At 47.4% G+C, this 16746-nt stretch overlaps 1 protein-coding gene across 2 annotated transcripts in view; it reads left to right on the top strand.

Annotated features, from left to right (window-relative positions):
* LOC138566955 (serine/threonine-protein kinase MRCK alpha-like) overlaps positions 1-16746 on the top strand; it is a 2642347-nt gene that overhangs the window by 669830 nt on the left and 1955771 nt on the right. For both annotated transcript variants that reach the window (XM_069644738.1, XM_069644739.1), the window contains exon 6: positions 8992-9085. In XM_069644738.1, coding sequence (XP_069500839.1) covers positions 8992-9085 — 94 coding nt within the window. The remainder of the gene's footprint in view (positions 1-8991; positions 9086-16746) is intronic.

Genomic DNA, 16746 nt, shown 5'->3' with positions numbered 1-16746 from the left:
AACTCAGACTTTCCAGGCTATTAAGGTCTGCTTATGAAAGCTGCATACATTTTTACAAGATCAGTGAGCTGTACTGGTGACTCAGAAATGACATTCTGAGCTGGACACTTCTTTTGGATGGGCTCAGTCTGATATTACAGTGCTGAAGTCACCGTTAACTGCTGGACTTCTGGCTGACTCTGGGGACCTATAAAAAGGTACATTTTCTAATTGAGCTCAGTCTGTCATGGCCATCAAGTAATTCTAGAATTGAGGCAAATTCCTGGTCAACGTAATGGCTAAGATTGTTTGGTTTGTGTAGATTTATTAGTGTTTGTCCTGGCTTATAATTTGCAACTTGGGTATTTATATAAGCCCCAACACCAAAAGGCTGTTATATTCTGGTGAAAGATCTTGGTCTTGTCTATAGGGTGATCATTGGTTTCTAGGTTCATGGACCATTGACATCAATCCATTGATCCACCAGTATTCGCACTGGACGATAGTCCTAGGGAGAATTTCAAGATCAAGGAAAATGAACTCAACTTGTTTCTAGCTTTTGGCGCTGCTTGTGTGGTTTTTAGCCATGCAATTTGATGGAGAGAAACATGTCTATTTCACATGGAATTGACTAGATAAGGAGACACTCAACAAGAGGAAGCCAACAGCTTTGCAGTGTGACCCAAGGAGGCTGCATTTTGGGTGGCCACCTGGGTCCCTGCACCTCTCACCTTGGTCCAAGTAGAAGAGCCCCTTCCAAACCCCATGGCTCCATTTTGCCTCAAAGCTGGCTGTAAAACAATCAGACATCAGTGACGATTCGCCATGTATAATCACTTCTCCGCAAGGGGGCGGGGTGGCCCTTTCCCATGATGCTAGGGAGGTGCATACAATACCCAATAGTCACCCTATGGGTAGTTTAATGCGGGAGGACCTCATGGAGAGGGACTCCCCCTCTGGGGAAAAGGACAACCACTTTGGATACAATCAATTGTACAACATCACATTTCCACATTACTTAGACCCCACAGATGAGTGGCTGAGGGAGTCTGTGATGGGTCCTGCATTGGCAGGACCGACCCCAGCGGGAAGCAGGCGAGGCAGTGGCATGACCTCCCAGAGGAGGTGGACCCAGAATGGTGCCGAGACTGCAAGGAGCCACAAGATGTAGAGCAGCTGCCAAATCAGTAACTAGAAAGACTGCTGCAGGAAGACAGAGAGCCCGGCACTGTGCATGCAAGTCCCAGAAGGTAATGGGAAGCATGAGTGACACATTAGGGATGTGGAAGGAGTAGAGGGGTCTCCAATATGCCTTAAACTTACCCGGCATGAAATAGAGGGCCTTCAAAGGTCAGGGGACCCAAAGCAAGGCAAAGAGTGCATCTGAGGGAAATCTTCCACATACCAGAGGCAGAGATATGCCCAAAGGACTCCAGAGAAGGGTCTGGCACCCTGAAATAAGTAAAACAAGCATTGGAGGAAACCATCCACCAACTAACAAAGAACTGTCTCGCAGCCTACCATCACTGAAGCACGCATCCCAGGAAATCGTCCTGGCAGAGATGGACTTGGGACATTGCTGATATGGTGGAGTAGTGCCAGGATAGCACCCAAGATGAAAAAGTACTCTCAAACACCGGGAGAAGGGAGTCATTCTGCTGGTGAGAAAACGGAATCCTTTCAAATACACTGAAGAGGTACCAGGGGAAGGTAGTTGTTCCCCTTAGCTTTGTTGTGAACTATATTGGAGAGTGCAAACCAGCGCCAGGAGAAGGAAGCCATAGTCCTGGTCCAGAAGGTTGGCTGTGCAAAGTGCTGGAACTACAAGCCAGGCAAACGGATTCTTTCACCCTGGCATTCGTTTACAAGACCTTTTGGGAACACCACCCATATACCAGAAGGTAGTCATTCTCTTGGGGAAGGAACTTTCTGTTGGAATAGATTATGCTTTAATTGTAGTGTAAAGGATAGCATTAGGTTGTGACACAGGATGGTGGACTTTCATTTGGACAGACATTCTGACATATCCTTTATTATCAGTTTGAGGCAGGAAAACCCCTCTTGGAGATAGGGCTTGTGATGGTTCTATTTCTAACAATAAAGGTTTATAGCAATAAAGATGCCACCCTTGTGTCAGCGTCATTCTTGGACACCCTTACACATCCCAATTTTGAGTTGGTTGACCTGTGGTACCCCGTGTCAGGCTTTTGAACCAACCGCCTGAGATAATTTCCTCAGACTACTTTACGTTCTTCAATCTACCAAAAATGTCTTAACAAAACTTGATTTGTCAGGCTTCATGTTAGTCTGTATTGCTAACATATCACAAGGTTTCACACATGAGCATGTTGCAAACGTGCCAATATGCCTCTTTTTTCAGAGGATGATTTTCAAGTCTTTGCCTCAGGCTTGTATTCCTGGATTTAAAATGGGAAAATACTTGACTACAATTTCAGAATACGAAGGAAAATCCACAATGGACTTCATTCAAATGGACACTCAAACCTTAAATCAATACAATAGGAGCTAATCAGTTAAGGTGCATGTCATTTACCCAGGTCCTCCAAGGTGGTTGAGTGGCCACCCGTTCCTTGGATTCACACCTCAGTTAGCCGCATGTGCAAAATCACTTGGATTCATTATTGACTGCAATCTTTCAGTCGGGCAACATCAACAAAAAGCCCAAAATGCTGGGTGTTAACACGTAATCCCCCAATGGATAAAACACTTTTTCCCACCTGAGGAATTCAGAACCACTACCTAGGCATTGATCATCCTGCACCTCAAAGAAGGGAATGCCCTCCTCACTGGTGTCTCAGCCACACACCCTTCAACACACCACTGCATGCCTCATATCAAGGACTACGAAATTTGACCATCTTCTGCATGCGAAGAGAATGACATTGGCTCCCTATCCCAACCAGGATACTCTTGAAAACTGCCTGCAACATGTATAAGGCATCTACTGCCTGACAACGGGAATATCTAACCCCAAAATGTGCAGACTCTAGTGGGATGTGCTCCTATCTATCTATGCGCTTATACAGGAAGTAAATACTGTTTCAAAGCCCCCACAGGGCACGAAAGAGGGGACAAGGGGATGTGAAAAACAATTGAAATACATACAAATATTAAATGGTGTGGGGGATGAATCCACTATGCCTTGTGAGTGTTCAGAAAGTGCAAGTACAGAAGGAAGGGGGAATGGGGTAGGTGCTGTGGTGCTTATGAGTGAACAACACGTGAAGTGCAATATAAGGTAAGAGCGAGCCTCCAGGGTGGAGGGTGAGCCGAGGCAAGTGCTGACGATAGACAGAATATGGGGGCGATTCGGTGTGGGAGGTCAGGGCCCCAAGGATGCATAAGGGCCCTGAATACCAATCAAGCAACATTGAGATTAGCAGAGGAGAGTATGGGGGGAGGGAGGAGGTAAAGAGGAAAGTCTTGAGGAGCTTCCGGAATCTAACAAAGTACTGCTGAAGAGGGAGGGTGGAGGCTGTTCCAAAGAAGGGAGCCAGCTGAGGAAAGTGATCGACCTCCTGCCCACTGTTTAGCAAAACGCTTTACACGCCGAGTTGGTGCCAGAGGAGTGCAGGGGCCTAGAGGGGGGATATTTAGTAAGAGAGAGTTGCAGATAGTGTGGTCCCCGGCCGCAGACAGCCTTGTGGATGATAGAGGGATTTGAATTTAATCCGTGAAGCAACCGGGAGCCAGTGAAGACTTTTTAGGGCAGGAGAGATGCGGTCTCTGGGCTTGAGGCCAAGGATACATCTTGCTGCCCTATAGGATCCAGACCATTGCAAAGCGCAAGACTAACCTTGAACGCAGTGCCAGATAACCGGCTTTCCCATGCTATGCCCCAGTCTACTTAGTCATTATTTTATTGTGGCACATTTACAGTTCTCATACATACATACATACATAAGTGATATGGATAAATAGAAATGGAACCTTGAAAATAACTTAATTAGGTTAAAATCGCTATGGAGCAGAGTAAGGCATTATTCTTGATAATGCTGCAAGCTTAAAATGTAAAATGGCAACCGACATGTTAAATACTGCAAAATACCTTGAATGTAAAATGCTGAATAGCAGCCAACAATTAATATTTTGTGATGCTTCAAATCATGTACAAATCAGGCATTTGGTATACAGTTTGGTCTCGTGTGTTCAAGATACGTAGTGCAGAAAGAGAGAAAAGGGCATACAGATACAGAGTTATAAGTACCGTCCGTATTAATACTGAACGTGTCTTTCCCTGTATATCTGACAAACTAGCTTTAGAATAATAGTCTGGACGAGATGCTAGGTTTCAATTAACCTGCAGTGGTGGCATTAGTTTGTTTCCTATTTTCCATGCCCTGCTTATGTAACTGCACAGGACAATGGTTTCTTTCACCTCTGAGCAGGCTAGTAGGAAAATAAGGGCCGGTCTATGCCTTATCCAACTTGCTCTACAGATGCATAGTAGCCCAGTTTTCGTGATATCTGAATAGATGGTGCAGAGAATAATAAAATGTGCGATGCTCTCTAAAGCACTACAAGCACAACATGTACTTGCTCCTTTTTTCAATTTATGTTTTCAACCTGCCAATGCGAGAACATTTAGCTTTGCTCTAGTAAGTCCTATTCTGTGGATTTTTCACAAATATTATATTGCCGGGCACTTCCCTCAGAGGGGCTCAAGACAAATAGTCTAATCCGGGAACTTGCAGCGGATTCTTCTTCCCAAATATCCGCAAAAAATACTGAGGGTCAAAGTCTGTTTTGCTAGCCTGATTAGTAGCATTTGGTTTGTAAAGAAGGCTACCAGGCCCAATTTATGTAAAATCAATCTTAACATATCCAAGCCAGCCGACTTTACTCCAATTTGTGACTGACAATAAGTTTGTAACCAGGGTCTTCGTTATATTTTCCCTGTTGCTCAACGATACAGTATCAAAAAATATGTTCTGGTCAATTAGAAATTGGTATACAGATTGAAAAGGAGGGGGGGAGGGCTAGTACACATACTTGCCCGCACCTCCTTTCCCACCCCGATTTCTTCACCTAGTTCGACTCTGGTTCCAAAGCAAACTCTTGCCCTATAGTGACGGAGGAGACAGACGGTTGAGAGAAGGAAGCAAGAGTGAGCCGTTGCTAGTGGGGCTCAACTTATGAACCTCTTATATTCCTTTTAACATAAGTTTAGTAAGTAAAGCCCTGTTGTTATGAGCCTACCTTTTCCTGTGGCATCCATTTATTATATTACAAGTGGCAACGAGGATGTTTCTGTGAGCCCCACTGTGCCAGCTGAGACATTGATCGGCTCTACGATAGAGGTGAGAGTCACCCTTCCCCCTCCCCTTGGTCACAGTGTGAGTGAATGCCCCCCCTCCCCTTGGTCACAGCACGAGTGAATGCCCAACTCCCCTTAGTCGCCAGTGTGAGTGTATGCCCCCCACCCTCTCCCCCTGGTCACAGCACGAATGAATGCCCCCCCTCCCCCTAGTCATAGCGTGAGTGAATGCCCCTCCCCCTGGTCACAGCGTGAGTGAATGCCCCCCACCCCCTCCCCTCGGTCGCCATTGTGAGTGAATGCCCCCACCCTCTCCGCTGCCGCCGTACGTCTCAAATTCCCCCTGTATGTCTTAACCCCCATCCCACCACTCCTCTCCCCTCTTCATGTCCCCACTCTCCACCCCCACCTGCCCATGTTTGTCCCCTTCCCCCTTCACCAACCCCCTAGTCGTTCCTTCCTTTCTCCCTTCTCCTCCCACCCCAGTAAGTGTGTGTAGTTGCCCGCCATTCCGTGAGATATGCTCTAGGCTAGTGCCTGTTGATTTAAACCTATGTAATAGTATGCACTTCTCACCATCCAATAAGGGACTGACCCCATGCTATTCTATGTATGTAACCAACCACGCACCTAGCTGTAGCTTCTCTCCTATGTATCTGTGCCGGTCACCACGCACTTGCCCAGTGAACATGACCACGCATTCATGAGATGCTGCAGCCATTCAACCCTTAGGTAGCACTAATGTATGCATACTATTCTTGACCCCGCAACTGTTTGTAGCTGCCGCCGTGTAAGATGTGGCTGGCACCATATACTTGCCAACCAATCTATGTAATCACTGTTATGCTATTAACTGTAATTGTTTGAAGCTATCATCTATCTATGTATGTATGCCTTCTAACTGCACTTATGTAACTAAGCAAGCATTCTTAACAGCGCCACGATGCTCGAGGGCAGTGGGCGCTTTACAAATTCAAATAAATAAATAAGGCGCTGCATTACTGAACGACGGCGCTGCGTCAAGATTCCCATTAATTGTGTGCCGAAGTGTGGGGAAGACTTGATAATTGAAAGTTTGTTCCCCATTAACCGCCACGTTAATAAAGTAGAGTTGGTTAAATACAACAAAGTCTCCCCGTTACACCATGGGCTCTGTGGACTGATGTGCTCCACACACTCGCGCTCAGTAAAAAAAGAAAAACTGAGGTTTGATATTTTCTTGCTTAGTAACAATGTAGGATGTCCTTGCCGGTCAAGATGCGGGAGAACCTACTGTAAACCTCGACGATTGGTTTAATATGTATGGGAGTAAAGAGAACTGTGCCAGAGCTTCCCATTCTTCTTGTGGAAAAGGTGCAGAAGGAAGGCTGTGTATCATTGGTCTTAGCAGGCCACGTGGAGCGCAAGAGCAGCGTGATGAGCCTGTTAATGGAATGAGGTGACGGAGGAGATGGACGGTTGGGAGAAGGAAGCGAGGGAGAGCCGTTGCCAGTGGGGCTCAATTTACGAACCTCTTATATTCTCTTTAACTAAGTTAAGTAAATAAATCCCTGTTATGAGCCTACCTTTTCCTGTCGCATCCATTTATTATATTACATCATAGTGAAGTGCAGAAAATGAAAAAAGAGGCCTGGGTACACCCATCTCGCCCAGTGTTTGCCACAGACATTTCCTGTCTAGGTGGTCAAATGCAGCACTCGGGTCCATAAAGACCACGTAGACAGGAAGGCCCAACATGCGTACATATTTAGCCAGGATCAGATATAAGCAAAGACCCTGAAGGATTGTCCCAGTGCCTGGCCTAAAGGTGAGCTTGGTGTCTTGTTCTCCTGTACCATTTCTTTCAGTATCTTTAAGAAGATTTCTGCATACAGTTTGGGTGAGCCATCTAATAAGGTTACAGGTCAATAGGCACGTGGGTCCTTTTTCTTGCCCTGTTTAAAAAAATTGCAACAATGATCCTAGTTCTCCAGCTTGTTAGGGTGTTCGCTGAAATTAGTGTGTTTAATAAATTGCACTAGTACCCATAGGTACCCATAGATCTGATTGACTAAGGAAGATGTCATTTGGAACGCCGTTGATACCTGGTGATTTATATGCCCTTTGCCTAGAGATCACGTAGGCCACCGATGCTACAGAAATTTGGTGAAGATTCCACAGATCCCCTGTCCTCTTCCTGAAATCTATCTTTGTGTATAGCTCTGAATAGAGAACCTGAAAACGGGCAATCCAGCCCTGTGCAGTTCTCTGCGTCATCTCCGATTCTCGAGCCCAGTGAAATGGAGTTCCTTGAAACGATTTTCCAAAACTCTCTACTATTCCTTTTTTTCTGCTGCTTTGCACAAGACAACCCACTTTTCATTTGCAATTTTCCCTCTTCTTTTCAAAAACTCAAGTTTACAAATTTCTAATCAATCCTGTGTCTGGATGACAATTTTTTAAAGGTGATATGAGCTTTCTTCTTATCCTTACAGACTGGGGAGAGCCAGGACCTTTTTATTATTTTTTATTTATTTATTTTCTTGCCGTCGAACTCTGTGCCAGTGCGTTTAGGTCTGGAAATATTTCCGCAGGTGCTAATTATTTGGGAAAACGTATTGGTTATTGCCTCCGGTTTAGAGCACAGGTTTAAACAGATCAGTATCTCAATTTTAGAGGCAGTGTTGACCTTCTGTGGAAAAAACGGGAGAATTAACTGACTGTGTATCCCCTCCATCCCAGGTCCATATCAGCAGGAGTGGATTGTGATCACTTTCGCATCTCTCGTACCTCAGTTACCAATGTAGGCCCACCAAGAGACCAGAATCTGTACATAATCAATGATGCTCCTGTATTTCCCATTATTGAGTGTAGTCTCCTGACAAAGGTGTGTTCTCCCATGTATTGCCCTGAAGCCCGTTTCAAGCAATATCTCCCACAAAATCAAGGCATTATCTGTATTAGAGGTTGGATTAGGGTAGGCACGAAGCCATTTCCTCTACATTGACTTGCAGCGGTTCCTAGTTGGAGATTGAAATCACCACCAACTATTATAGGGTAGGTGGCTTTAACACCAAGTCCCTTTTTTCAGGATATACTTATGGGTCACTTAGGACCTGCTGCTCCTAGGTATATACTACCCTTGTAGTATAAGATATCCAAGTTACTATATTTTGTAACCTCCCCTTTCACCGGCCTGTTGGTTCCACAATACATATATGCTGATCCTTACTTGCTAGTTAGGCTTGTGCTATATAAACCGAAATGCATAAAAAAAATGCAAATAGATGCAAAAAGGAAGAACTTTGTGGGAACAAATTATTGGGCAAATAATTGATCTGTAGTGCTAGGCACAGTTGTGCAAGATAACAAGTTTAAATGTGCTCATAGGACTATAAACATTTAAGGAGATGTTCCAAATTCTTCAGGTCTGCTTATGCTGGGGAATTACCTGTTCTATGTGAAAAGGTATGCTTATGCAGGGAGAACTTTGAGACATTACGCGGCCTGTCAGGAGTTATTCCGTATAGTAAAATATCACATCTCAATCTGCTGCTTGACAGTTGCAAAGAAAAAGATTTAGAAAGAAAGTTCTAGGAAAGTGGGCCACTTTCATAATTTGCAGCTCCACTTTCACACTACAGTAAATTCCTCAGCTTGGTCCAGCAATAACGAAAGCCAGTAGTCTCAGATATTCAATGTAAGAGCGGAGTCCTCCATTTTGTTAATATCTTTCTACTGTTTGTCCTCTTTAGAGATATCAAGCCGGATAATGTTCTCATCGATATGAACGGACACATCAGACTTGCTGACTTTGGGTCTTGCTTGATGCTGCGACCTGATGGGACGGTAAGTGCAATTTGGGAAGTATGCAAGCCATGTACTGACTCTTGTTGGCTCAGGGGATCCTGAATGAGGGTATCGGAGAGGCGTAGCAAAGATATATAGGAAACAAACACATTCCATGGGAATCATTTTAGACACACAGGTGATTTCTGAGGCTGACTATGTAAAAAACTATGGTTCTGGAGGCTTGTATCTGAGGTGGGTTTCTGAGGTTGATGGATGCTGCCTTTCATGGAGGCTCGGGGTAATTCTGGCTAGAAATATGGACATTGTAGTGTGCTTGGTTTGCGGACTTATCTCTGGTAGGATTTCAAATGCGTATCTGAAAGTTGTTGGTATTTCTGATTCACCTGCAAGTATCTCAGGCTGGGAGTTTAGGCTTACTATACCAGAAGCGGTTTAAGGGAGCGGATTGTGTTCAGCAGTATCTAATTTTGGGTGGCTCATGGTACTCTAGCAAGGTCTTGAGCTTGAAGTTTTAGTTTGGTTTAGTTTCATTTATTTGCTTATATAGCGCACACAACCCAAGGGTATCTAGGCACTTTTGCTTATATATACAATTGTTACATGACAGTACTATTATTACAAGAACACAGGGTGTCTGCTTCGAAGGTACCTCAATGGCAGCTTCTTCTGTCTAGTGATACCTTGAACTGTTTTGGGGGGCTAAAGGTATCTGGCATATTTTCTATTTCTGATACCATTTCGGTCTACAGTTGTGAGGGCTGGTGCATTCCCAGGTTGGATGTCTGAAAGTGTCTCAGAGTGGGTTACCAGTGATGATCATTTTCTCATTCCAAGTTTGCTGTAGTTGTCACTTAATGTGATGCTTACCTTTAAAAGCCCCAGAGGGCCTTCCTCATATGCTATTCACCAACTCACAATCCATGTATTCTCACTGGTTATGGCAAAGAAAACCTCCATGAATCACTTGTTGTAGCAAAGTCCACCAGTCAAGGCCATTGTTTCAATAAATGCAGTGTACATATGTTGGGTCAAAGTTATTTTTGACTCTTCCCTTTGCAACTTTCAGTCACCTTGACTTTTTGCTGGCTTTTTGGGTTGGACTGTCGTTTTGCTGTCAGAGGGACTGCTACTGAAACCTTTCTGCAGCTCCTGTGTGGTGTGCACCCCTTTGTAATACATATGGCTGAAGGGACAGGGGTGATACCTGAGCACTTTATTTTGTCGCTGAGTGTTTCCTTACACTGAATCTGTTAGGGAGAGCATTGGTGCAGCTGCATGTTTTAATTTTTACCAGATCATCCTGTAACCTCTTTACCATGTTGGTAGCCAGTGCCCATCTATGGTAGCAATTGTGCTTCTTGATCAAGCCAGTAGCCTGGCCTTATCAAGGGGGGGGGGGGCGGGAACTCCTCTGTCAGGGTGTGGGAGCTAGTCCTACCCCAGAGGTTGACAGTGGCAGTTGAAAGGTCCCAATTCATACGACACCCCATCCCCTCGTGTCCCAACCTGTTTCTGTGCAGACCAGATTTTGCTAAAGCTATACCTTTGTTGCAAAATACTTAGACAATCAACACAAGAGTCCAGTATGGTACAGAGCAGAGAGTGCTTTGGACGAGTGCCACAAAGCAGCAAAAGGGAAGCTTCAACCAGGTCACCGGCAGCACGTGTCCAGTTGCCGATGATTGACGTTCTCCAGAGCAGAAGAGAAAAGAGAGACCTTCCCCCTCCCCCCATCCCCTACAAAGCCTACATGTGGTAGCAGGAGCAACTTTGCAGTGCAGCCAGTTGTTTTCAGCATTAGACGCAGCCACTTCTGGTTCCCTAAACCACCAGGGATGTGTGGAAACAAAACCTCTTACCCTGGACTTTCCGACAGGGCAACCTGATGGTGCCACTAACATGAATAGAAACAATGGACTTCCTTGGCCGCCGTTGCCTTTCTGTCACATTCTGTGTGATGAAGTGGGTGGGGTTTAGCCCGTTATTTCTGAATTGATATGGAACTTCACCGCCCTGGAAGAGGAAGACCAGGTCGGAATGGCTGAAGTGTGGGTTATTCGGTTGAGATCAGAGGTGGAGGAGGTGGAAGACAAATGGACCCGCAGGAGAGAGGGGAGGAAGGAGAAGCAGTGTGTGGAGGCATTTTCTGGAGAAGGTGAGGTATTGGCTACTGAGTGAAATAGGCCTGCAGTTTGAGTGTGCCTGTCTGTTTGGCAAGTGTGGTGAGTATAGTTGGTGTAAGGAGTAATAATGAAATTAGTGGCACTCTGTGGAAGGAGGGTGGGTGAGTAGTAGTAGGTGGTAGAAAGGAGTAATAGTGGTTTGGCAGGAGGAGTAATATCAAACGGTGGAGACAAGACCTAGGAGGCGTGAGAACATTGAAGGGACAGGAGATTGGAGGGAGGCATGAGGTGGAAGTGTAGGAAAGGGAAAGAGTGGGCATATTTGGTAGTCTGAATGAAGCAAGTATTTGTTCGGCACTATCCAATCCCGGTAGAACACTAACCACTGGTTAGAGTAGGGACAGCTAGGAACTCCGAGGGGAGCCTTAGTAAAGAAATGGCAGTTCAGCCTTTAGGTCCTCCCCGCTAGCACACAGCAGATTTCAGACAGTAGAGGTGAACCTTCAATATGCACAAAACATGGAGTCAGGGATTCCCGGATTAGGAGTGGAGGTTTGATTTCAGACGAGAGACAGCCGGTCCTAGGTTCCACAAAGACTTCAATAACAACCCTGCAAACACTCTGAGACTTGAACTGATGCTTTTGCCATCTGTGATAGCTAAAAACAAGTCTTAAAAATCTTTCACCTTAGCCATTTTGTTTCGTGGTCTTTATTTGTGGGTGAACCACAAGGAAAGGCTGACATTACTGATCTGCCTATTTAGGCTCTTTCAGAATCTACCCAAGCACACACCCTTTGTTTTTGACTTCCAATTCGGACTGGCTAATAGTCTCCCAATCTACATCCCTGAGTGAATATTTGTGAAAGTGTTATTTATCTGGCCCACTCTGATTAGCTAGTGTGGAGATACTGAGCCCCATTTTGCAGAACCTGCTTGGTATCTCATCCTTGTAGACGAGATGGAAGATGAAAGATGCTATCCTCCAAATTTTTCATAAGCTCTGTTCCTCTGTCCAGGGGCATCCTATCCCTGGCTCTTCCTTCCTCTGATCTGGGAGGTACAGCTGAATCATCCTTCGTTCCAGTCAAGTGTGCCTCGTGTAAAGCTTTGGTGACTAGAACAGATGTTTGTGCCTAGATGCTGTAATGAAACAGATGGCTTGTGCTGCTGTTCCACAAATCTTCGTGTTTCACAATGGGAGGTTTGGACTTGCAAAACTGCACCTTTGTGGGACCATCCTGTTGCCTGTACTGAGTCATGTGTGCCCTCCTAAGCGCCCCCTACTTGCTGGGTTCACTTTATGTTCCTTGGTTGCTGTTGCTGTGCCCTCCTTTTCGGGGGTCAGTCATCTGCATAGGGTCCTTCTGAGGGATCCTGTTGCCTTGGCTCAAATACCTACTGAGACTTCGCTCATAGCAACTTGTGACCCCAACCACTGCCTCCCCAAAACCCAACCTTAACTTTTTTTTTTTTTTAAATATATTTTTATTTTATCTCAACCAAACAACATTACAACGAAACATAAATAAAACACTTCAAACAACAAAACCAAACGAACAAAAAGTAAGGCACTGCAATCCCCATCCCTCCCCCCTATGAGCCTGTAGAGTGTTCGCCATCAGTGTCCGTTCCGTGCGGTGGGGCCTCATCGCTCTCAAGTCCAGCCGAGGCCGATCCCGCACAAAACAGCTCAGCTAACAACAACTTCCATGCCATGAGAGAGCCTATTTCTTCCCCATCGCCTGCCATACTGCCATCTTGCCACACTGTCGTTTCAGCATCCGCCCATTTTTGGAGATCCCGCCACCAGACCTCCACTCGCGGCTTGTGACATTTCTTCCACTCCATGGCTATCCTACGTTTGGCAAGCACATAGGCCAGATCTTTAAGTTTATCCACATGTCGAAGCTTACGCGCCCTGGGATACCCTCCCAGCAGACAAGCCCACGCCGAATCCACCTTAAGTGTGATACCCCTTCCTGCCAGCCTCTGCGCCACTTCACCCCAGTAAGTTGCAATCACTGGGCACGCCCAGAACATATGTATCATGTCCGCATTCTCTTCGTTACACTTGGGGCACGCCTGGCGCCCACTACCTAGGAATTTGGAAATTCTAAGGGGGGTCATATATGCCCTGTGCGTAATATAGAGCTGTATCTGCTTGAACCTGGCGTTCCTCGATACCTTTTTATGGTACCCCAGGGCGCGCTCCCACATCCCATCCGACATCGGGGCCCCCGCCTCTGCATCCCACTCCAGTCTCAGGTGCCCTAAATCCTTCCCAACCTTTGTCATCAACATCTCGTACAACCTAGAGACCTCGTGTCCGCCCTCTGATGCGTCATACATCGTCTCCAGCGTGGCATCCGGTTCATCGGCCAAAGTAGTTTCGGGCCACGTGCTCCGGACCTCCCGGACCACCCTGTGATATGTTACATATTGACCCCTGTGTAGTCCCGACCCTACCTCCAGTTCATCGAACTCCATCAGGGTCCCCTCCTGCCAGATGTCGCCCATTGTAATCAATCCCACTGACTCCCAATACGTCCGGATAATAGTTCTCAGCTGCCCGTCCTCCTTTGCCAGGGCGATCAGAGGGAACTGCGACATACACGGCGCGGGGTCACCCATCATCCGACAGGCACGACGCCATATGTTCCTGCCAAGGGCCAGCATCTTAGGACGCTCTCTCATCCATGAGCCAGTCACCCAAATCACCTCCCGCAGATAGAAGGGGGAACAGTCTTCCCCTAGCAGCCTATGTTCGGGGGTCTCTTCATCTGAAAGCCACCTGGCCACATATTGCAGTTGCGCCGCGATATAATAGGCCTCAAAGTTCGGCAGCTTCACGCCACCTTTCTCGTAAGAGTTCTGCAATTTCCATAATGCGACCCTGTTGCGCGTGCCGTGCCACAGGAAATTCCTACACGCGCTATGCAACCTGGCGAAAAACCTCCTAGGTATCATATACGGGATGTTATTAAAGTAATGCAGGAGCCTGGGCAACACCACCATTTTAAGCATGGCTCCGCGACCCATCATTGCTAAAGGCAATCTTTCCCAGAACCTCATGCACCTCTCAATCTTTCCCACAGCTAGTTCAGTATTATACTTGTGTTCTTCCTCAGTCGTGTGATACACGTCAATGCCCAAGTACCGGAAGGAGCTCGTTGCCCACGGAATCCGCAGCACCGGCAACCTCTCCGCCGGTATCCCCACATAACTGCCCAGCGGGAATAATACGGATTTCTGAGGGTTAACCGCTATGCCGGACAACCAGGCATACCTCTCCAATACCTCCAAGATATACTGCAAGTTCTCTTCCGGGTGTTTCAGGTATAACAGCATATCGTCTGCATACAGGGATATAAGATGGCACTCTCCTCCCACCTCTATGCCCACCGGATCATACTGCTGCCGGAGGTAAACTGCTAAGGGTTCGAGGGCCAGTATGTACAACATTGGGGACCAAGGACATCCCTGCCTGGTACCTCTGCCTAACTGCCATCTGTCTGACACTACTGCACCCGTACGGACCCTAGCCAGAGGCGCACTATATAATAGCTCGGCCCACCTCATGTAGCATGGTCCCAGTCCGAACTGCCCCAAAGCCGCCAGGAGCCATGGCCATCGGACGGAGTCGAACGCTTTAACCGCGTCCAGCGCCACTATTGCCATTTCGCTGTCATCGCTGCCCCCCTTTTCCACCACCCTGTGAAGGCGCCTGTGATTGTGGGTAATATTCCTGTTCGGGACATAGCCCGTCTGGTCAGGATGGATCAGCTTGCCTATTACCCTCCGCATTCTGGCCGCCAGGACCGCTGTCAGGATCTTGCTGTCCTGGTTCAACATCGACAGGGGCCGGTAGGAGCCACAGTCGTGCCCCGGTTTGTTTGGTTTGGGGAGCGGTACTATAATCGCCTCCCTGAGCAATTCTGGTAGCCGCCCCACCTCGAACGCTTCGTTAAACATCTCCAGCATGGGCGGGAGCACCTCCTCCCCATACGCTTTATAAAATTCACTGGGGAACCCGTCTGCACCTGGGGCCTTACAAGTGGGCAGCTGCCGCACAATCTCCTGCAGCTCATCCAGAGTGATCTTAGCATCCATTTCCTCTCGCTCTTCGTCACTTATCTTGGGCAGGCCTATGTCTTCAAGTACTACCTCTATATCCTCCCGGCTTCCCCCCTCTCGATCCTCATATAATGCTTGATAATATTCTGCGAATGCTCCATTCACCCCTTCCTGGGTGTTCTGCTCCACTCCCTTTTCAGTGATAACTGATCGGATCGGGGATCTTGGGGTCTCGCTCTTATACAGCCAAGCAAGAAGTCTGCCCGTCTTGTCTCCCCCGGCATGCAACCTCTCAATGTACTTCCTGTAATTCAGGTTACAAAGCCTGTCCCAATGTTCTGCGCACCTCTGTTGCAGTTTAATGACCTCCTCCATGTCCGTCCCCCCCTCCCCCAGCTCTCTCTCCAACTCAGTCTCGGCTCTACGCAGATCTGCCAGGACTCCTCCCATTAATCCTTTGGATTTAGCAATGGCAACCCCCCTCATTACAACCTTAAAGGCCTCCCACAAAGTACCAGCCGACTTGACGCTGCCTGTGTTCGTTTCAAAATAATCAACAATCTCCTCCCTCACTTCTTCTCTGAAGACTGGATCCCTGAGCGCTTCCGCCCTGAGGCGCCATGTTGGAATACGCGCACGTGGGGGACAAAGCTGCCAACGCATGACCAGGGGCGAGTGGTCCGAAAGGACTCTCGCCCTGTAGTCTATCTGGTCACACTCCACGACAATGTCCGGAGTGGCGAAAAAGTAATCCAGCCTTGTGTGTAACTGGTGCGGGGCCGAGTAATGTGAATATTGCCTCACGCCAGGGTGTCTCGTCCTCCACACGTCTGCCAGGCCAAGGTCTACCAGCAGCGCCTGCAGTACCCTAGCCGCCGGGCTGGGCCTGTCCAGCCTGTCGTCTGACCTGTCCTCCTTGGGGTCTAGTACACAATTAAAGTCCCCTCCCCAAATCGCAGGACCCCCCATCCCCTCACCCAGTCTAGTGGTCAGTGTCCTGAAGTATGTCGCCGTGTCACGGTTGGGGGCATAGGTATTTATAACACACACTACTTTATTTTCCACAAGCCCCCTTACCATGACCAGCCTCCCATCAGACTCCACAACCTCCCCAAGTAGCTTAAACGGGACATGTGGTGCAACCCAAATCAGCACACCTCTAGCATAGGCAGAATATGTGGATCCAACTACAGTCCCTCTCCACTTTCTCCCCACCAGTTCCAGCTTATCCCGTGTCAGATGTGTCTCCTGTAACAGGGCGATGTCTATCCTTTGTCTTTTTAGGTACAACATGACCTTGTTACGCTTAAGGTAACTGTTAAGACCTCTAACGTTCCACGTTAGTATCCTAAGGTCCCCCATGACGCAACAGTAGCTCCCATCCCTCTCCCAGGACCCCTCGCCTCCCTCCTACCGCAAGGGCCCCCATCCCCAGTTTCTCCCCCAGGCTCATATAAAAACTGACCCGCCCCACCCCCCTAACCCCCTTAACCCAAC

This window comes from Ambystoma mexicanum, chromosome 2p (assembly GCF_040938575.1).
Source record: "Ambystoma mexicanum isolate Mex_15411 chromosome 2p, UKY_AmexF1_1, whole genome shotgun sequence".
NCBI lineage: Eukaryota > Metazoa > Chordata > Amphibia > Caudata > Ambystomatidae > Ambystoma > Ambystoma mexicanum.
Note: the sequence above shows the minus strand (reverse complement) of the source record. Positions and strands in the feature narration are given on the sequence as shown.